The sequence below is a fragment of the Felis catus genome, chromosome B1, assembly GCF_018350175.1.
Source record: "Felis catus isolate Fca126 chromosome B1, F.catus_Fca126_mat1.0, whole genome shotgun sequence".
In the NCBI taxonomy this organism is placed as follows: Eukaryota; Metazoa; Chordata; class Mammalia; order Carnivora; family Felidae; genus Felis; species Felis catus.
The window spans coordinates 1,623,552-1,645,105 of record NC_058371.1 but is presented as its reverse complement, the minus strand read 5'-3'; the positions used below and the strand labels follow the sequence as shown (position 1 = coordinate 1,645,105).

The following is a 21,554-nucleotide window of genomic DNA, read 5'->3' as shown; positions in this document are numbered from 1 at the left end:
CTCAGCAATTAGGCAAGGAAAGAGACAAAAGGCATCCACACTGGGAAGGCAGAGGTAAAACTGATACTCTCCGCAGACAACATGACACTGTCCACAGAAAACCCCAGAGACTGCACCAAAAGACTGTTAGAAACAAATTCAGCAAAGCCGAAGGACACAAAATCAAAGTACGTACAAATCGGCTGTACTTCTACACAAAGTAACAAGTTACCAGAAAAATTAAGAAAATGGGCGCCCGGGTGGCTCGGTCAGTTAAGTGTCTGACTTCGGCTTGGGTCAGGATCTCACGGTTCGTCAGTTCGAGCCCCATATCGGGCTCTGTGCGGACAGCTCGGAGCCTGGAACCTGCTTCGGATTCTGTGTCTCCCTCTCTCTCTGCCCCTCCCTCACTTGCACTTGGTCTCTCTCTCTCTCTCTCTCTCTCTCTCTCTCTCTCTCTCTCTCTCTCTCTCAAAAATAAATAAACATGTAAAAAAAGTGAGGGAGAGGGGTGCCTGGGTGGCTCAGTTGGTTGAGCATCCAATTTCAGCTCAGGTGGTATCTCCTGGTTCGTGGGTTCGAGCCCCGCATCGGGCTCTGTGCCGACAGCTCGGAGCCTGGAGCCTGCTTCAGAGTCTGTGTCTCCTTCTCTCTCTGCCCCTCCCCCACTTGTACCTTCTTTCTTAAAAATAAATAAATATACATTTTTTAAAAAAACCGGGCAGAGGATCTGAAAAGATATCTTTCCAAAGAAAACACACAGGTGGCACAAAGGCACATGGAAAGGTGCTCTCACCATCAGGGACCATCAGGGAAACGCAAATCAAAAGCACATTGAGAGATCGCCTCCCGCCTGTCAGGAGGGCTAAAATCAAAAAGACGAAAGGTAAGGAGCGCTGACAAGGATGTGGAGAAAGGGGCCCTGGAGAAGGCACGCAGGTTCCTGGAAACTTTAACCCTAGAACTCGCCCACGGTTCGGCAATCCCACTTCTGGACAGTCATCCTAAGACGCGCGTAAGCCACCGAAGTGTCCACGGAAGGAAGAACGGGAAGAAACTACAGTGTGATACACACACCACACGGACTACTACCCTGCCGTGGGGACAGAGGTTCTGCTCTCCGCAGGGACACGGACCGGTTGGCCGCGTCACAGTGGCTGAAACAAACGGAGAGAGACAAGTATCAAGTGACCTCGTCTTACGTGGACTGAAAACGAGCTCATAAGTACAAAGAACGGATTGGTGGTTGCCGGACGCAGGGGTGGGGGTGGGAGAAGTGAGGGGAGGGTGTGAGAGATCCAAGATCCCACCGACAAGATCAGTCGGTCCTGGAACATTCCACAGGCAGGGACGCTAGCGCTAAGAGCACACTATGGCACGAGCGTCCCCTGCTGTCCGAAAGTACAGCGTTCTGACGAAATCCCTCAGAGCAGAGATAGAAGGAATTATCATTCATTTCTATGGGAAAATCTGTGACGTGAACAGACCCCAAAAATTATTCTCTCAGGCTTTTCTTGGGCCACAGGGACACATGCTGCTAACAGACGCCCGAAATAAATGGAGAAGGCACAGACGGGGACAGGCGGCTGCAGGCGGAGCGTCCCTAGGACAGAGCCGGGCCGTGCCCCTGTGGCTGGAGGACACACGTCTATTTTCACGGATCGACTGTTTTCACAGAAGCGAAATCCTCCTCGGGCTCTTTGGGCGAGGGAAACCAGGTCCTAACGTGGGTCTTTCCAAGAAGCCAAGTGGCTTAGCGTGACCTTTCAGAAAGCGGGAGACGCTCGTATCTGAAGTTGCTAAGGGGGTATGCAAAATGTTCTCCCAGAGACATCGCCGGCCCCAGCGGGAGGCACCTTGCTCAGCATATCGAATTGTGAGCACTCCCACCCCCAGAAACCTCCTTCTTGCCCTCGCTCAGGACAGAACTTCAACAGCTGGGAGTTACCCCGATCCCCCTTTCTCCTGTTCCCAGCATATAACCCATTGGGAATCGGGGCACTTCCGTCTTGAAATCGTTACCGGAATACGACCAACCACTCCCTCCAAGGCCACCTGTCTGGCCCACACTGGCTCCTGTCTCTTGCCTGAGTTACTGGAAAAGCCTCACAAGTGATCTCCCTTCCCCATCCTCAATCCTCTGTAAACTGTTTTCAAGACTGCAGCCAGGATGGCCCAGTTAAACAGGGGTCACGTGTGGTCGCAGCCCTGCCATGGCTTTCTGTCACCCTCTGTCACTTCCCTGAGGCCAAGTCCTACCTCTGTCTTCCGCAGCCACGGGCCGTCTTGCTGTTCCTGGACATGCCTGGTACGCTCCTGCCTCAGGGCCTTTGCACGTGCGATTCCTTCTGCTTGGAAACGTCTTGTTGCCTTATCACTCACCTTCTTTAGATCTTTACTCAAGTATCGCCCTCCTAGCGGTCCTACCTGCTCCCGTGTGAACAGCATCACCCTCTCCTCACCTTCACACCCCCAGCCCTGCCTCCACCTTTACTTTTCCAGAGCATTTATCGTAGTCTCTAGTCCATTTCAGCAGGCCTATCATGTCCGCCTAGTAGTTGAACCCATTTGATTCCTGGTCCGAAGCCCGGGGGGAAAAGGTGCCTGGGGCCCTTCCGCAGCCCAGAGCCAGAGAGCAGGCTCCCTGGCCAACTGCGCCCCCGAGCACCATCAGGAGAATGGGCCTTACTAGGAACACACCTGCGTGCGAAGCCACAGCCGCCTCGGTTACAGGTGAGCACGTGCACTTCCTGTCCCATCCCGAATGCTAAGCAGGGACGCGTCCCGGGGTGCACATCTCCCTCTGGCTGGGTCCTGCCTAACAGGGCCGTCTCCTCGCTGCCGCGAACACCTGTGCCCGGTTCCCGCATACCCCTGCGGCCGGGCAGAATGGGACACCTGTCACTCCCTCCTGGTAAGTCGCACAGTGCGCAGGAGGGACAGCAGACCGCCCGGGCTCTGCCTCACTCTCTCACATCAGGCCCGGACCGAGGCCCTCACGGAATGCCGCTGGCCCCTGCAGTCCTGGGAACCTGGCGGCGGGAGCGGGATCTCAGCTGCAAATGACAAGTGATCCCCTCCCTGCAGCACAGTAGTGGTGGACAGGACGCCCCGGCGTGGCCCTGTCAGAAACGCTTGTGCCGCCAGACTCCCCAACACGCCCACGACATTCCCGCAGCTCCCGGGAGGCAGGTGGCACGCGGGGCATGAGTAAGCCCAACAACCCCCCCCCCCCCGCCCCGTGACTGGGCCGCTGCCCCCCTGCCCGGCCGAGTCCGGGCTCCAGAGCGGTCTTATCACTGCTGCAGCACAGGGCCTGGGGGGCGGAGCCCAGTCCCTGTCCTTGGGACGAGCCGAGCGACAGCCCACAGCCTCCCGGCCACCCGATCCACCCGGCCCGCAGGCCCAGACCTGCTGGCACAAGTGACGAAAAGACACGCGGGATTCTTTCCGCTGGAGCTCAGCGCCAGCCTCGGGAGCGCGATCCTCCTGCTCTCCGGGACTCCCCGGGCTGTGTCTACACTGGCCCATGCAGGCCTCCCATCCAGACAGCTCAGCAAATGCCCTCGGGGTTCAAGTCACTTCCCAGCCGCTGTTAAAAAGGCAGAGCAGCCAACAACCACGGCTGTGCTGGAAACTCGGACGACAGCCCTCCTGAACACAGCCCTTCCAAGCCCTGGCTTCAAACTTCGCCCGCTGGCCACGGAGGACCACGTCAGCATCAACACCTCTTCCAACGCACTCGCCTCCCGGTCCTTAAAGCCAGGAACCAAGCGCAAGTCACTGCTCTCTTCTCCGCTCAGAGAAATGAGAATAACAGAATGAAACCCTCAGTGTGCCCAGCACGCTTGTGTCAAGATGTAATGCCCGGGCCTTTCTCACACGGGCAGCATTTCTTACTTCAACGTTTATTTACTTTTGAGAGAGAGACAGACAGAGCACAAGAGGGGGAGGGACAGAGAGAGACAGGGAGACCCAGAATCCAAAGCAGGCTCCAGGCTCTGAGCTGTCAGCACAGAGCCCGACGTGGGGCTCGAACCCATGACCCTGAGATCAGGACCTGAGCCGAAGTCAGATGCTTAACCGACTGAGCCACCCAGGCACCCTAATGTTTTTGTTTTTATTTATTTTTGAGACAGAGACAGAGAGTGGGTGGGTAGGGGGCAGAGAAAGAGGGAGACACAGAATCCAAAGCAGGCTCCAGGCTCCGAGCTGTCAGCACAGAGCCTGACGCGGGGCTCGAACTCATGAACCATGAAATCACGTCCTGAGCCGAAGTTGGGGGCTTAACAGACTGAGTCACCCAGGCGCCCCGTCCCATGGGCAGCTCTTAATGACCCACACTAACAAGAGAAGCCAGAAGTTCAGAGGTCACGTATATATCTGACATCGTGGTTTTCCTTGTAACATCCCTATCTCAAAGTAAATGTCTACGTTGCCTTCTTAAAATAGTAACGATGATCATGGCACTGTCACGTAAGGGTCTGGAGCTCCACAGCCAAACCATGTGGCCGTGGCCCGGATAAGAATGAAGACACACCCTCAGCCCACAAAGCAAAGCCCACATCCTCAGGGACCCCGACACGCCTTACGCAGGAAGATCCTTTGCTACGCGAGGTTGTCCGTGTACAGAATACCCAGGCACCCTCCCCCATTCCTTCTGCTTTCTTCATGAATTCTCCAGTTTGGGGCTTGTGAGTGGTCACTGGGTCAAGCTTCCGGAGTCTAGGATGGGCCAGCAGGTAAGCAGACCCCTGGGAGCACCCACAGAGAGCTAAGAGCCGCTCGATTCCCTCCGGACGTGCAATGCGCCACCGCCCCCCGGCTCCTACACAACGGACCCCCCTTCTCCGTGTCTCCCTGTCACAGAGGCCACCCCACACGGTTTTAGCTGAGGCTGTGTTTTACTGTAACCAATTTCTGATACTGGAAGGCGGTTCATGGGAGAGAAAAACATGAACACTACAAAAGATTCAATATTTCAAAAAATCTTTTTCACGTGAAAAGATGAAATAAAAACACACACAGCCCCGCCCACCAGCAGGCGTAGATCACTTCGGTGACTCAAAGAAAAGCAAGGGGGAAAGAGTACCAGTTGTTCTGACAACCATTCCTTCTCATGATCGGAGCTTTGGAGATTCACGAACAAGCAGCGAGAAGAGTGAGCTGTGTGTGTCAGGGAGGCTGGGGGCGGAGAAGGTCCCGGGTCTGTCACCTGCCGTCAGCCAGGGCCGTCCCCGTCACAGGCGAGGCCCCGCCACGGCCTCCCACAGATGCACTCAGCTCTCATCTGGGACCCCGGGTCAGACTCACCCAGACCTGGAGCTCCCGCGCCTACCGCACAGCTCCAGGATCTCCCCTGTCCTTCGAAAATTACACTTGCAGGAGGCTTGGGTGAGGAAGGTATGATGCCACCTAACCGAAGTTTCACACCTACTCTCCCTTTCCGTCTTCTTTCTCTCCACCCCCGTTCTACCCGTGCAGACTACGAGTAACGTATCAGCTGAACACCAACACGCTCGGAGACCTTTCTACCACACCCTGTGCAATACAGCAACATCCTACAACTCGGGTTTTTAAACTATTATTTACGGAACAATACAGCCAAAATCACCCCATTCTCATTTCACTCTGCAGACCATTTTCTGTGTAAAAAGCCTTTCCATAGAAACTGTGTTCCTGCAACTTTGTAAGTGAGTAGACTTGAAACTCTGTGGCATGACCTGACTCACCCCGGGTCAGGTGAGCGCTTCCAGACCTCAGCCCAGGGCTCCTGACATCAAGCCCCTTGCTGCAACCGGCCTGCCTCTATCCAGAATTCCCAAACACTTTCCTCTTACCTTCACTGCAAAGAAACTACATAGAAAACACAGCAGATCATGGGGCGCCTGGGTGGCGCAGTCGGTTAAGCGTCCGACTTCAGCCAGGTCACGATCTCGCGGTCCGTGAGTTCGAGCCCCGCGTCGGGCTCTGGGCTGATGGCTCAGAGCCTGGAGCCTGTTTCTGATTCTGTGTCTCCCTCTCTCTCTGCCCCTCCCCCGTTCATGCTCTGTCTCTCTCTGTCCCAAAAATAAATAAACGTTGAAAAAAAAAATTTAAAAAAAAAAAAAAAAAGAAAACACAGCAGATCAAAATATCGAGATGATAAATTTAGTAAAAGTAGAAAGGTCAAAGGTAAAAAGTGGGGCGCCTGGGTGGCTCAGTCGCTTAAGCGTCCAACTTTAGCTCAGGTCATGATCTCACAGTTTGTGACTTTGAGCCCTGCATTGGGCTCTGTGCTGACAGCTCAGAGCCTGGAGCCTGCTTCAGATTCTGTCTCCTTCTCTCTCTGCCCTTTCCCTGCTCGCGCGCTCTCTCTCTCTCTCTCAAGAATAAACGTTAAAAAAAACAAAAAAAAAAAAACATTTTTAAAGGTAAAAAGCTATTTTAAATAACTCTCAATTTCCCTCTTCCCTAATTGTAACCCCTGGTGGAAGATTAATCAGTTATGACACAGCACCTTAGACAAATGACAAGGAACCCAGAAATTCTGTATCTGACTACAAACGGACCCCCGTCCCTAACCGTAGACGTTAGCCACTCAGTCATATGCTAGGGCCAATCAAATAAACACTGTTAGTTGTGGAGCAAATTATATTTCAAAAATACAAACACCAAATCTTATCTTTCCTTTCTAATGAAAGTTATTTCCTACGAAACAGATATGCGAAATAGATTTAGTAAACAGTAAGTGAACAGTGAAAACCTCACCCCTGCAATGTTCCACCTGGGGGGGGCACTCAGGCACGCCTGCACCGAATCCACACACTGACAGCTTCTTAGGTTGTACTTTGCGGCTCAACCAGAGAGGAGAGAACAGCCCGCGAGGTTTGGAGTTAATGAGAAGTTTCACCTCTAGCAAAAGTGAGTCACTGACATGAATACTGCATTGCGCCAATCTGCTGCTTTCTCTGAACACGGATGCATCATTTACCCAGATGTTGATGCTCAAAACTGAGGGTCTCACAGAGGCGAAGTGTCGCCAGCTGGGGGTGAGTAGGTGCCTCCTGAGTACGGCCTGCACCCCTGCTTCAGTTTCTGGAGCCGTGATACTCTGAGAGAACGGGGACACATATTTGCTTCCAAGATGTAATTACGTTCATCCTAAAGTAGACCAATGACTTTGTCTTTACAGGAAAAGGGAAATTACTGTTCCAGATAAACACCTCAGTTCCTCCCGTGACTGGAGTGGGGTCTGGTTGACTCCAGCCTCCAGGCCCCTGCCTGGAGGACCCTCCCACACAATCCTGACAGCCCATTACCACTATCCCGTGGGGGAGGACCCCAGGCACCCTGCCGAAGTTGGGGGGCTGCTCGTGGGCTTGCTCCCTCCACATCTGTGGGCGGGGTAACAGGAGAAATTCCACCCAACTTGGCGGCCACTCGTGGTCTGTTACCTGTACCCAGGAGTGTCTGTACCCAGACTGTCTGTACCCAGGAGTGACAGGGAGCTGGGGGCTGCTCATGGACCCCTTACACATGAGCTGTATTGTCTGTGCCAGGGGACAGGGGACACCCCACTGGGTGGGGTGCTGCTCACGGTCCATCACCTGCACTGTGGGTGCTCAAGGGTGCAGGGGACACCCCTCTGAAGTTGGGGGGGTTGCATATGAACCACTCCTTGATGTCTGTGCTCAGAGGAGACAGGACACTCGTCTGAAGTCGGGTGGCTGCTCATGGGCCTGTTACCTGCACTGTGTGCTGGGCTGAGGGCACAGGGGCACCCCACTAAAGTTGGGAGGCTGCGTTCAGTCCTTTACGTCCACTGTCTGTGCCCAGGGGGAAGGGCATACCCCGAAGTTGTTCAGGGCAAGGGCAGGGGCGGGGGCGGGGGGGGGGGAGGGTGAGGGGGGAAGGGGTGCTCATGGGCTGGTTAGCTCCACAGTGGTGCTCGGGGTGCCAGGAAGCATCCCGCAGAAGCTGGGTGCTGCCCGTGGTCCATTACTTGCACTGTGTGCTGGGGTGAGGGCACAGCGCGCACCCCACTGAAGCTGGGGGCTGCGTGCGGTCCGTTACCTGCACTGTTCCTGGGGAACAAGGCCCCCACCACCAGGGGTCTGCGCCTCCCGTAAAACTCCGGGTGGGCGGGCAGCCCAGAGTTCACGGATCTGTGGGATTTAGCGAGTTTAGGGGGCACTGGACGGAAGAGAGACTTTCAAAGGAAAAAGCAAACTCGTCCGAGACCCGCGATTAACTCGCTGGACGCGCCCTTCAAGGACCCCCGCCTCCCATTCCTGGGCCCTCGCCCTCCCCACCGGAACCCCCGCCTCTCCCCGCAGGACCCCCAGACTCCTTGCGACCGTCAGTCATCCCTGCCCCCCCCCCCCCACAGACCCCCGGACCCTGCCCCTGGGCCTGCACAGTCCCCCAGGGATCCTCACGTTCCGGCCCGAACTCACCCCCCAAGAACCCTGGCCCTCTAGCTTGCACTCACCCAGGCGGGACCACCGCCAGCCGGCCCTCCGAGCGCCCCTCACCCTGCCCCGCTGCTGCCGCCCTGGGATGCGCCCCGGCCCCGCCCACAGGGAGGCAGCTCCACCCCCACAGTCTGATTGGGCGGCTTCGACGGTGCCGGGAGCCCATTGGATTCTACGCCTGCCCGTCCTCGGCCACGCTCCGCCCACACGCCCGCGCATTCCTGCGGGGCCACGTGGCCGCCCGCGGCCCCTCCTAGGCCCAACGCCCCGCCTGGCTGCGCACGCGTGGGCGGGGGGCGGGGGCACGGTCCCCTAGACTCCCGGCCCTTCCTGAGGACCCTTAGACTGTGCACATGTGGGCGGGGGGCATGGGGACGCCCCCCCCACCCAAACGCCAGCCCTTCCCGAGGACCCTTAGACTGTGCACGCGTGGGTGGGGGCAGGACCACCCCCCACTCCCACCCTGCCCCAGATACAGGCCTTTCCCCGAGCACCCATAGACTGTGCACGCGTGGGCGGGGTCGTGGGTAGGACCCCCTCCCCCCACCCCCCGACGCCCGATGCTTCCCGAGGACTCTTGGGCTGTGCACGCGGGGGAAGGAATCCCCCTTCCGCCCACTCCCACCCCGCCCCAGACACTTGTCCTCCCCCAAGCACCCATAGACAGTGCACGCGTGGGTCGGGACGTGGGCAGGACCCCTCAAATCACCTGGCCCTTCACGAGGACCCTTGGGCTGTGCACGCGGGGGCGGGGGCAGGACACCCCCCCCCTCCCCTACAGACACCTGTCCTTCTTGAGGACCCTTGGGCTGTGCCTGGGCAGGGCCCCTGGGCCACAGACCACCCCCCAGAGCACCGCCCCTTCCTTCCAGTACTGGTCCAGTCTGCAGGGCGGTCCTGGCCCCTCAGGAGGTCAGCTGCTCTCAGACCCGCCAGGGCTCGGGCCTTAGGAAATGCAGCGAGTTCACACGTTTCCCAGCCAATTTTCAGAGGCAAGGAGTAGAGACACAAGTGCGCCTTCTGCTTCCGCCCCCCAATGCACAGCGCGTCCTAGGCTTTCCAGCCTTCGCAGACTTTGAGTCCATCTGTGGTGGAAAACGGGCGCACGCTGGGTTCCGCAGGGAAGCGTCCAGCCTGGACAGGAAGGTCGCCCCCGTGCTGTTGGGCTTGTTAACCAGCGGCGCCTGTTTCATCATTTACAAAGAAACGCACTATTGTTACCATGACCACTGAAGGGAGGAACCGGGGACCCAGGTGTCTTTAACCAGACTACGAAGAAAGCGAACTCACGGCTGGAGGATGTTCCCTGGTACACGGGCCTCACAGGTAGCACGGGTGTTCTTGCTTTTCCAAGACGTGGGCCCCTCCCCTCTCCTGCCCAAATCTCTGAACCCCAGAAGCGATTTAAGGTCGGGATTTTACAGCTGCCAGACATCTCAGAGATCTCTGGCCCCACTCACTTGGCTTAGAGAATAAAACCAAGCAGCTAATTGTCATAATTAATTGAAACATTAAGTGCCCCTACAGCTTGGCTGCTCTGTGTAAGTTCATTCGCTGACAGTTTTGACTAATGTAAATCATGGTCCTAACACACAGAGACTGTGGTGATTAGGAAGTAAACAATAGTAGGTCAGGCAATATTTTAGCAATATTTACTTTTTTAATGTTTCTTTATATTTGAGAGAGAGACAGGCTAGGGTGTGAGCGGGAGAGGGGCAGGGAGAGAGGGAGACACAGAATCCCAAGCAGGCTCCAGGCTCGGAGCTGTCAGCACAGAGCCTGACGTGGGGCTCGAACCCACGAACTGTGAGATCATGACCTGAGCTGAAGTCGGAAGCTTAACCGACTGAGCCACCCAGGCGCCCCTAGCAATATTTATTATTAGCATTTGCTGGTTTTGTAGAATAGGCTGAGCTATTTTTAAATCCTATTTCAGACCTATCTTACTGCACGCTCTGAAGATACTGGTGCCTGAATCAATGAAAAAAACATATTTCCTGTCAGTGAATTAATAACAGAAAAATATTATAATGTCTGTATTCCTAGGGTTCTTTCAGGACCTTACTCAAAGGTCTTCTACCCAGACAATTACCTTATTGGTCATGGTGAACAGACGTTAAAAGATGAACTAAATTAGTTCTAGTTTGCCACACAGCAAGAAAATCCTGATGCTTGTTATGTTTCCGGATCAAGAAGGCCAGCAGGAAGAGGGAAATAGTAGCATGTATAGAATAAACAAAGGATTTTGGGGCGCCTGGGTGGCACAGTCGGTTAAGCGTCCGACTTCAGCCAGGTCGCGATCTCGCGGTCCGTGAGTTCGAGCCCCGTGTCGGGCTCTGGGCTGATGGCTCGGAGCCTGGAGCCTGCTTCCGATTCTGTGTCTCCTTCTCTCTCTGCCCCTCTCCCGTTCATGCTCTGTCTCTCTCTGTCCCAAAAATAAATAAATGTTGAAAAAAAAATTTTAGAATAAACAAAGGATTTGGAGTCCATTTGGGGGATGCTGTTCTGGTTTCTGACACTGAGAAAATCCTGTGGCTTACACAGTCTCTAACCATATAAAAATGTGACTAATAATATCTACATCACAGCTCAGAAGCTTAAAGGGAGACCTTGGGGTGCCAGCGTGGCTCAGTCGGTGAAGTGTCTCTTGATTTCGGCTCGGGTCATGATCCCAGGTGGTGGGATGGAGCCCCGCATCGGGCTCTGTGCTGAGCATGGGGCCAACTCGGGATTCTCTCTCTCTCTCTCTCCCTCTGCTCCCCCCCCCCCTTTCCTTCTCAAAATAAATAAACATTTAAAAGGGGGAACTCTACAAAAAGGCACTGGGATGTCTGGCAAGAGCAGGTGCTCAGTAAGTCATAAAAATTATTTGGGTCTATTTTTTTCCCCAGAAGAATGAAAACATATTGAATCAACATTTCTAATAGATGGCTCACAAGCTTACTTTCAAAAACTTAAGGACAATCGCAAAGCTACTATTGTGTCATATTTCGCTCAGAAATTGTGTTCGGGGACCTATGAGGACAATGTAGTAGTCCCGTCGTAACTAGCAGTACGGATTGGAGTTTCCCATTTCCAAATGGTGGTGTTGACACCGTAGCTCGGGGCCGCCAGAAAGGGCATGTGGGGGGGACCACAGGGCAACGTGCCCGGCGGGGCTGGGTCAGGCGGAACTCTGATTTAAGCCTCCAATCCTTCTAGCTCATTCCAGTGTTCCTCACAGATGTATTGCCATTTTCTGTGAGCCCTGATATGGAAAAGGTTGCGAATTTCCACTGAGATTCCTTCTTTGACCTTTAGTATATTTAGAAAACTTCGGTTTAATTTTTAAACATTGAGAGACTTTTTGGTTTTCTTTTCATTATGACTAAGGCTTAACTCCCCCGTGGTCTAAGCATATAATCTATACAATTTCAGTGTTTTCAAGCTTGTAGACTTGCTTCATGGCTCAGCATATATCGTCTATTTTGGTAAATGCTCTATGAGCACTTGAAAAGAATGTATTCTGCGTGTATTATGTAATGTTCTGTACGTGTCAGTTGGGTCATGTTTGTTACCAATTTCCGGTCTTCTTTTTCTATCAGATATTAAGAAAGGTGTATTGAAATCTTCAAACATGTTATTCTATTCAACATTGTATTGGAGAATCTACCCAGTGTCATAAGGTAAGAAAAACAAAAAGTACGAAGAGAGGAAAAACTTGATTATTGACAGATAATATGATTGTTTCCATAGAAAATCCAAAGTAATGTGCAAATAAACTGTTAGAATTAAAAGGGGAATGTAGACATTTGAGATGGATCATAGCCTTAAACTATAAAGTTTCCGGGGAAAAATGTGGAAAATATCCATCTTAGGGTAGAACACAAAATGCACTTACCATTTAAAAGGATTCAATGGGACTTCATATAAATGTGACGTTTATCTCATGATCATTAAGAAAATGGAAAGGCAATGGGGCGCCTGGGTGGCTCAGTCGGTTGGGCGTCCAGCTTCGTTTCAGGTCATGATGTCACGGTCTGTGAGTTCAAGCCCCGCGTTGGGCTCTGTGCTGACAGCTCAGAGCCTGGAGCCGGCTTCAGAATGTGTGTCTCCCTCTCTCTCTGCCCCTCCCCCACTTGTACTGTGTCTCTCCAAAAAATAAGTAAACAAATAAATATTAGGATCAATTTTAATAAAAAAGAAAATGGAAAGCCACAGCCTGGAAGTTAAGATGTGCAATATACATACTGAATTTCTACACATCAGCAATAAAAAGACAGTCTATTCAAAAATGAATATTTCACAGAAGATTTACTGATGGCCAAGAAGAACCACAAAGGATGCTCAACAGTGTAACTTTCAGGAAAATCCAAATTAAAATCACAATGAGATACCATCACACCCATGCAAAGACAGCGAAAATCAGACTGACCATAGCAAGTGTCAGTGAGGACAGTGAGCAGTGGGGACAATCGTGTCTGCCGAGTTCTCCAGGGACAGAATAGACGGGAGACACATCTGCAGAGTCAGAGGCTATCCTCAGGCCAGGGGGCCCCGACAGCGGCCTCACAGCCTGCCCTCGGGACTGCTGACTCCCGGCCATCCTGACACCCCACCAGCCAAGTGCCTATAGCCAGTCTCTTCATGTGTCCCCTAGTGCCTGTCCCTGCCCCTGCCTATGGACGGGGTTCCTGGGCATGTTCCTCAACTCAAGTTGGCGGCCACTGCTCTGGGCGGGAGGACAGAGCAGGCTTTGGAACCAGACCGCCCAGGCTCAATCTCTGCTACCTCCCAGCTGGGTGACCTTAACATGTTCTGGACTTCACTAAGCCTCAGTGTTCTCCGTGTACGCAGGCTTACTCTCGGTCCCCAGCGTGGGAGGCCCTTGGGAGTGAAGATTAACTGTGGCCGTGGGCACAGACCTGCCCACACTGCCCCGAGCTAGGAGTTCTAGTGTTTGCTAACGGTTATGTCAGTGGTCAGGGGACAACGTGGTGTGATGGGAGAGTAGTCAACCAGGGGGATCAGAGCCGGTGCCACCGGCAAGGACCGGGAGAAGCCTGGGGGTGGCCGACGTCGCTGCAGGGAGCTTGCTAGGGCAACGCCAGGGTCTGATGTGGAACAGATGCAGAGGACACACTGCTGCTGGTTTAAGGACAGCTCCCTCCGGCGCCCGGGCTGTGCTCAGCTAACTGAAGTCTTGGGCCACCAGTGCTCCTGTGTGTCTGCTTCTTCCCCTGCAGGCTCTGAGCCACGGGGGTGCTCCCGCTTCTTCTGGGCCTCCCGACACCAAACACAGGGCCAGACAGACGCCACTTGTTCAGTCAGCGTGCGTGTGACAGTATACCGATACCCTATGTGTCTCACGTTCTGTCCACAGCCCCACCTCCTTCCATCCCCTCCAGCCACCCCTCCTCCCAGGCCGGCCCCTCCCAAGCTGTGTGTCCCAGGGACACTGCTCCCCACTGTGTTTGTGCCCAGTCCCCCACATGCACTCCGACCCTTGCTAGCCATGCCTGGCACGCGATGGGTACGCAGGACCCACTGGGGGACAGTCCGGCCCATGTGGGCCACCAGAGGATGCACCGGGCTGATAAGAAGGGGCTGTAGATGAACTTGGGGCAGCCACTCCTGGTGAAGCACATCCCGATCCCTGAGGACAGAGTCAAAGACACATAGTGAGGTGGACCGCTTTGCAAACCATGCACGGTTCCTTTCCAGTCAACTGATCGCTGTGTCTTTATAAAGTTCTGAAAGTAAAACGAAAACAAACAACTAGGTTAACACACACACCCTTCAAGAATCGGCCAGGATTGACTTCTAGGCGGTCCTAGTGGGGGAGGGAGGCTGTGCTCACTTTCCTGACTGTGGTGATGGTTTCACAAGTGCGCACAGACGTCCAAACTCACTAACTTGTAACTTTGATTACACACAGTTTATCGTACGTCAGCTATCCCTCGACAAAGCTGTTAGACACAGATCAGCGAGAGCCGGGAGCAGCCTGGCCTGAGACCCCTTGGCTTAGGTCTCACACACAGCAGGTGTGCCCTCTCTTGATTTTCCTGGCTGTACTCATGGGGACTCCAGTTCCTGTGCCCACATGTTGGACGGAGTCGGGTTTTAGGGTCAGATGGTCATAAACGTTTTCCCACTGATGTGGCGGCCCAGAACACCGGGGGGGCGGCGGTGTGGGGTGTTGACAAGCCCTGCCTCAGGACTACACCATGATTGCACAGATGGCAGGATAGCAGGCGTCCCTGGCCTCCACCTGCTGAACGCCCCACACTCACAACAGGACATCGCCTGCCTAGCTCCAAGGTTCTCTCTAGTGGCCGTTCTCTCCTTGAGTTGGTGTTGGGGACCTTTCTGCTGTTTTTGCTCCAGGAAGCTGCCTCAAGGGCATTTGGAGGTCCCTGGTCTTTGCAAATTGGCATTGCATATGTCCATGGCCCACGGAACATGTTTGCAAAACTTGATTGGAGGAGACAGTGAGGAGACAGAGCCAGATGCAAAAGATGGGCCAATGGCTAGGTGGCAGGTCTCCCGACGAGGTCCCCAGTGAGGCTGGTGGGGAAATGCCCGGCACCTGTTTCCCACAGGACGGGGTCTGCCCTCCTAGCTGCAGACCTAGAAGACCTAGAACAAATTCTTTTACTCAAAACCGTCTGTCCTCCCGTGCACAGATGACCAATGGGGCGGGTGTGTGGACGGGCTAACTGGGCCCGGATCCCGTCAGCTGCGCCACCCATGCATGTTGGCCAGTGGAAGACGGCCGTCAGGAGAGCAGGAGAAGGGAGATGGTCACGTGGACCCCCCAGCAGGGACATGGCCTTCTCTCCGCATGCCCTTCGCAGTGCTGGCCCGACACAGCGGCACTTCCCACCCCGCCCACCGGTGCCTCCTTGGATGGATGGCGAGCCAAGTGGATGACCTGTGGGGGGAGGGGAGGAGAAAAGGGACAAGAAGCTCAGCGGAGGGTGGAGGGGCCTGGCGAAGCTGGGGGTAACACTGCCCCTCTGTTTCAGATGGGTCGCTAGAATCTCGTGGGGAGAAGGAAGCATTGTTCCAGGCGGGGAACAGGAACGTTTTTGTTCCCAGAGAACTTGCAACAACGACTAAGCTGTTTTCTTGCTTTGCGCTACGTCCAGTGGAGGAGAGGCCGGGGGTGGGGGGTGGGGGGGCTCTCAGGACAGCAGGCGGCTCCATGTCCAGACCCCTGCAGCACCGGGGAGGGGCCGGTCACATGCCACACGTCCATCTAAACGCTCCAGGTGGCTCCTGGCTCCTGCGGGGCTGACGTTCGCAGTCCTGAAGCCCATCCGCAGGGCCGTGCCCCTCCTCACGCGGTGTGCAGGGACCGCACAAGCTCTTTTCCTCCCTCACGCCCTTCCTCGGCCTCCCTCCCCCACCTCCAGACCGAGCCTCTGGCAGAACATTTCCAAGCTGGAGGGGCTGGAGCTGGGAAGGAATGTTGAAGAAGGGAAAGAAAAAGGAAGACTCCTGTGGATGATCTAGAAGGTTCTTTTCTGTTCCGGGAGCCATGGTTCTGCCCACAGCAAGCTGCGGTTCTCAGTGCTGCCGAGCGTAGGAGTCATCCGTGCCTAGCGAGACACACGGCCGGGACGGGCCTGCGCCCCAAAGCTGTCCCCTTGGCCTGAGGCCCTCCATTAGTGGGAAGCAGGGCATCTTGCGCCCCAACCACGCGCACTCATACTGATTCTGTGGTCACCCCGGTCCCCGCTGCCGTCCGAGGGCCGTCCGGAGAAGCACAGGGAGAGCGTGGTGCTGTGTGAGCCGGGGCAGAGGAGGCCAGGCCGTGGTGCCCGCCACGGGCTCCGGGAATTCGGTGCCAGGAGGCCGCTGAGCGCAGAGGAGAGACAGCCGTACCCACGGCAGAGGCTACGGGAAGCGTGGCTGGAGCGATCCCACGCCTCGCAAGAGTGTGCTCCCCGGGTCCCTCGGGTGCAAGCTGCACCGCCCATGGATGCAGAGTTTCCTTCCACCAGGTTCACGGACGCTCCCTCCACGGTGACTCCTTCTTCCAGCAACCCCATGGGGCTGACCAGTACCTTCCCTCTCCTCCCATCTTACCCAGGAGTCCTGAGGCTGGGGGGTGACCTCGCTCTGCCCCTTCCTATCCACACGCAGGACATGTAGTCCTTGGCTCTGACCCGGGACAAGGTGCCCCTGCTCCTGCCCAACCCCATCTTGGCGACTCTGTTCCCCAGAGTTCAGCCTTGTAGTCTGGCTTTATTTCAACACACCAAACAGGCCAATCCTCCTGACCCCACTCACCCTCACTCAAACTTGCAGACGCACAGCGAGGGCGGGCGGGGCTGCAGCCCAGCTCCCCAGGGCCCTTCTGGAAGGCAGAACCCAACCTAGGATGTGTTCTCATTCCCAGCTTCCTTGTCTGCTCCCCCACCTTTTCCAACGTGGTTTTTGTTACACTTCTGCGATGTAATTTTTAAAAAGCGTTCATGTATCTGCTCCCAATTCCTGACACAGAGCTCCAAAATTCCTTGCACTCTCCTGGGTGGTAGGAACACATTTGTCCCAGTGAGGTGACCCGGCATAGCATCAGGGCAGGGGCTGGTCAGCGGCAACACAGGGCCACGATCTGGGCCCTCCAGCCCCACCCCCACATCCCGAGGAGGGGACAGGGGCCCGACACTGGGCTAACGACCATCAGGTCTATGTGAGGAAGCCCCCATAAAATAGTGTCTCCCACTAGTGGGGGGCTCAGGGAGTTTCCGGGCGGGTGTACGTGTTACGTGCTGAGAGGGTGATGCCCTCCCCACCCCCACCCCGTCCACGAGGACAGGAGCTCCCAGGGGCCCTCCCGGACCTCAGCCCACGTGCCTCTTCATCTGGCCATTGGTCAGCACCCTTTGCCATCCAGGTAAGTAGTATCTTTATGACAGAACAAACCAGTGCACGCAAGGGGTTCCCTGAGTTCCCGAGCCACTGGGGCAAGTCACTGAAAGCTGAGGCGGGGGGGGTGTGAGAACCACGCGGGTCAGAAGCACAGGACAGGATGGAGCCCTTTAGCCTGGGGATGTGACACTGAACACCAACAGGCCGTAGGACCCCGGGCTGATGCCGGGAGAACTGGCTGGTGCAGGGACTCCACGCGTGTGGTGTCCAAGTGCTGGGAGTAGAACGTTGTCCTTTGACATCCCTCTGCCGAAGCATCCCCCAGGGACACCTCGGGGTCCCACGCTCCCCCTCACGGCTTGTCTTCCTCTCTCTACTACAAAGCAATTCTCCCTCTGCCACGGCCACGGCCCTGCGCCCTCCTGAGTCAGGCTTCCCCAGACCTGCCCTCCCCTGCCGCGTGTCCCCCGACCTGGGCGGAGCCTCCGAGATCGCCAGCCCGGGGGTTCCAGAAGCGCCTTCCTTCTGAGCACGCTCCGGTCCATCCGCACGCGGCCAGGCTTCATGCAGAGCATGCGTGATCTGACCCGACTCCCAGCTACCCGCGGGGCTCCCCCTGCTTCCAGCACATTCAAGCCGGGGTTCTGCCTCGTAGAGATGCGAGGTTACGGGATTAACAGAGGCTGAGGCAGGAGGGAGGCGGTCTGTTGCTGTTCCAGTCTCCGGTTTTTATCCGCAGGCTGGAGACCAAGGGAGACTTGGCTGGGGTAGCGCCTCACACTGCGCTTTAGGTATCGCCATTATTCAAAAGCTTGTCCCTAAAAGAGGTATTTCTCACAGATTTCTGGGATGCGGGTCATTACTGGGCAGCAAGGCGGCGGTTGATGAGACTTTGATCAAACCGACCCAAGGGAGGTTGTGTTCGAGCTGGCTGAACAGTCTCACCTGGGCCGATGGCTGCCCCTCATCCCACCTGCTCCAGAAGGTTCAGCTCCTGGGCCAACCCTCCAGCCTGCAGGTGGACAACCCCAACCCACCACCTTCCCAGGACGGCTTCCGCTCCCCCAGAGGGACCCCTGTGGCTGAGGAGTCATTTCCCCAATGACCTGAGGACTCCCTCATTCCCGTGCGCCTCTCTTCACTCTGCTTGTGACCCTCTGGCCCTATTCTAACTTAATTAAAACGAGGTGGGGGCTCCCGGCTGGCTCAGTCCATAGAGCATACGACTCTTGACTTGTGAGTTCAAGCCCCACATTGGATGTAGAGATTACTTAAATAAATCTTAAAAAAAAAAAAGAAATACAATGAAGTGTTCACGCTCCAGATTGAGAATGCGGTGAAGTCTCCAATACCAAGTGCCGACAAGTCCATGGAGAAGGTAGGATGGTCACACGTGATTACAGGAGCCCAAACAGTCCGTTTAACCCGCAGCACTGGGTGCGGTCTGTCACACATCACGCCTACACTCACCACCGACCCAGGATTGCCACTCTTGGTGCTTACCCCAGCTAAATAAAAATGAGTGTGCACAAAAGTCTTATAGAAGAATTAGCCTGGAAGCTTTCTTCCAGAGAGCCCCGGGTAGAGACAACCCATCCATAGGTGAGCAGATAAACAGATCTATCTGGTTATATTCAGACAACGGCACGATACTCAGTAATAAAAAGAACAGTATTGATAAATCTCCAAACATTATGCCAGACGAAAGAGGTCAGACATGCGGGAATGTCTTCCCACTGACACGAAGCTCTAAACGGCTGACGTGGCCCGGGGGAGCCGGTGAGTTGTCTGGGGAGACATAAGAAAATCTGGGGTGAAGGCAGTGTTGTCTGTCGTGGTTGGGAGGGCACATACATGGCATATGCGTTTTTCTCAACTCATCTGGCTGTTAAGTGAAAATGGGTACGTTAATTTTATAGCAGGTAAATTGTACCTCAAGATGGTTCATTTTTTTTTTAATTTTTTTAACGTTTATTTATTTTTGAGACAGAGAGAGACAGAGCATGAACGGGGGAGGGTCAGAGAGAGGGAGACACAGAATCCGAAACAGGCTCCAGGCTCTGAGCTGTCAGCACAGAGCACAGAGCACAGATGCGGGGCTTGAACTCACAGACCGCGAGATCATGACCTGAGCCGAAGTCGGCCGCTTAACCGACTGAGCCACCCAGGCACCCCAAGATGGTTCATTTTTAAGTTGAGTGGATGACACGGAAAAGAGGTACAGTTGGAAGAGTTTCACATAAACACTGAGTTTTAAATTGTCTTTCTTTTTCCTGCTTTCAGATTCTCAAAGCATGATCCTTTGTTCCTCTCTAGTTAAACCTACATCTTTTGGGGCATCAACATTTAATGTAAATTTTAAATAATTTTACAGTCAGTTCTATTATTTTCTATCACTTTTTAAAGTATTTTTTTAAATGTTTATTTATTTTGAGAGAGAGAGAGAGAGAGAGGCAGAGAGGGAGAGGGAGAGAATCCCAAGCAGGCTCCTCCCTGTCAGCAAGGAGCCCAACTGGGGGCTCGAACTCACAAACTGCGAGATCATGACCTAAGCCGAAATCAAGAGGCGGGCGCTTAACTGACTGAGCCACCAATGTAAAAAGTGAGCCGATGCGTCACAAGCCACCTTCACAACAGGGCAGCCAGCGCCCTGGTGACTGCCCGCGATCGCCGTGCTGCCACCAGGACCATCAGCTTCCCTGCCTTGACCCCGAGTCAGACCTTTCAGTTAACTCTGATCACTTTGGGTTTTTTTTTCAGTTTTCATCTAATTGTCCCCCAGATTATTTCTGGCTGTGTTGTTTAACAAGCGGACTACCGGGAAGCTTCTCTGAGACACAAACAGCCCCGCCCTTCCTGGCGCTGAGAGCTGGGCCCTGCAGGGTTAGGTCCGGCCAACATGTGGAGCATTTGTAGATATGACTCAGCGTATGGTCGCGACATTGTTGTTTTAATCCCTTTTCTTCCTTCCTTCCCAAGTGATACTTAGACAAGACGGCTATGTTGGGGAAGATAAGCAACAATGACGTCTGAGGGGAAAATGGTACCATTTTCTAAAATCTCCTAAGCAGTTCTTCTTCTGAAGACAGACATTATTAATTGACATAACAGGCCAATTAAACAGCATTCGTAAGAAGCAACATCCCGCGGTAATAAAACATGCATTTGGCTGCAAAGGTGTTCGCCTTTGTCTTAGCCATGCTTCAACTCGCTGGATGACTGTGTAAAACGTTTAACTCCCGGGGTCTGTGGGCTGGGTTACATTACCTCCAAGTCCCCACCCGTCTACAGTAATGGGCAGATCACAGGTTTGATTACACAGAATTCTGCTGTTTTGACCGTCTGCCATTCGTTCCACATTAGGCACCGCGTAGGTTTATTTCTACTAAGAAACAGAACAGATCAGTACCTCCTTTGGGACCCCTTCCCTCCCAGTGGTAACTGAAGTAACCTAATTTTGTATTTGTCATTCCTTTGCTTTAGTTTATTGCTTTTTTTTTTTAAACTTTTTAAAATGTTTATTTACTTTTGAAGGTGGGTGGGGGGGAGGCAGAGAGAGAGGGAGACACAGAATCTGAAACAGGATCCAGGCTCCTAGCAGTCAGCACAGAGCCCGACACGGGGCTCAAACTCATGAGCCGTGAGATCATGACCCAAGCTGAAGTCAGACGCTTAACCCACTGAGCCACCCAGGTACCCCTGAACTCTGTCATACAGTTTAAACGCACTGAGATGTTTTCATCACATGGCCGGGCTCAGGATTGCGCAGTATCGTGCTTTTTACATCATTTAATATTGGAAAGAGAGGATAAAACGGTATCTTTCCCATCACAAAGTTGACCGACGCGTTGGTGCTGAGATTTCACAGGGATCAGAGCTGATCCCCAGTCTGGCCTCCCTCACCCCCCACGACTGGGTTTTCCTCGAAGCGCCATCAAGTTCTGATGAGAGGCAAATCACTTAGCCGACATCCTCAATGCATCCACAACCACAGTATCTGTTATCTTATGAATTATCTGTCAGAAGACAGGGCCTGAGGAACCGAAATACTGGAGGAGAAAGGGAGATTGCTTGAGCAGAACAGCTCAGTCCTCCAGGCGCTAAGCAGCCCCGCGTTCGGCATAAGGCCGGCAAGAAAGCAGTACGAAGGAACCAGGCATTTTTTTTAATGTTTCTTTATTTTTGAGAGAGACAGAGACAGAGACAGAGGGAGACCCAGAATCTGAAGCAGGCTCCAGGCTCTGAGCTGTCAGCACAGAG

General features: G+C 54.2%; 2 protein-coding genes, 1 long non-coding RNA gene and 1 other non-coding gene across 8 annotated transcripts in view; 1 reads left to right on the top strand and 3 right to left on the bottom strand.

Moving 5' to 3' along the window:
* Window positions 1–8,540, bottom strand: part of ARHGEF10 (Rho guanine nucleotide exchange factor 10) — a 103,275-nt gene extending 94,735 nt beyond the window's left edge. Inside the window, exon 1 of one of the 2 annotated variants that reach the window (XM_045055175.1) lies at window positions 8,453–8,540. The gene's annotated coding sequence lies outside the window, so the exon portion shown is untranslated. The remainder of the gene's footprint in view (window positions 1–8,452) is intronic. The other variant, XM_045055177.1, reaches the window with a different exon arrangement.
* Window positions 3,998–4,081, bottom strand: TRNAR-UCG. Its single transcript has one exon. It is a non-coding gene; the product is annotated as a tRNA-Arg (tRNA).
* Window positions 8,541–9,058: 518 nt separating the features above from the next.
* Window positions 9,059–15,387, top strand: LOC123384724. Its single transcript, XR_006596196.1, has 3 exons — window positions 9,059–9,761; window positions 12,020–12,100; window positions 15,101–15,387. It is a non-coding gene; the product is annotated as an uncharacterized LOC123384724 (long non-coding RNA).
* Window positions 12,593–21,554, bottom strand: part of CLN8 (CLN8 transmembrane ER and ERGIC protein) — a 48,784-nt gene continuing 39,822 nt past the window's right edge. For all 4 annotated transcript variants that reach the window (XM_045055168.1, XM_045055169.1, XM_045055167.1 and 1 more), the window contains exon 3: window positions 12,593–14,167. In XM_045055168.1, the coding sequence (XP_044911103.1) occupies window positions 13,781–14,167 (387 nt within the window). In that variant the 3' untranslated portion in view covers window positions 12,593–13,780. The remainder of the gene's footprint in view (window positions 14,168–21,554) is intronic.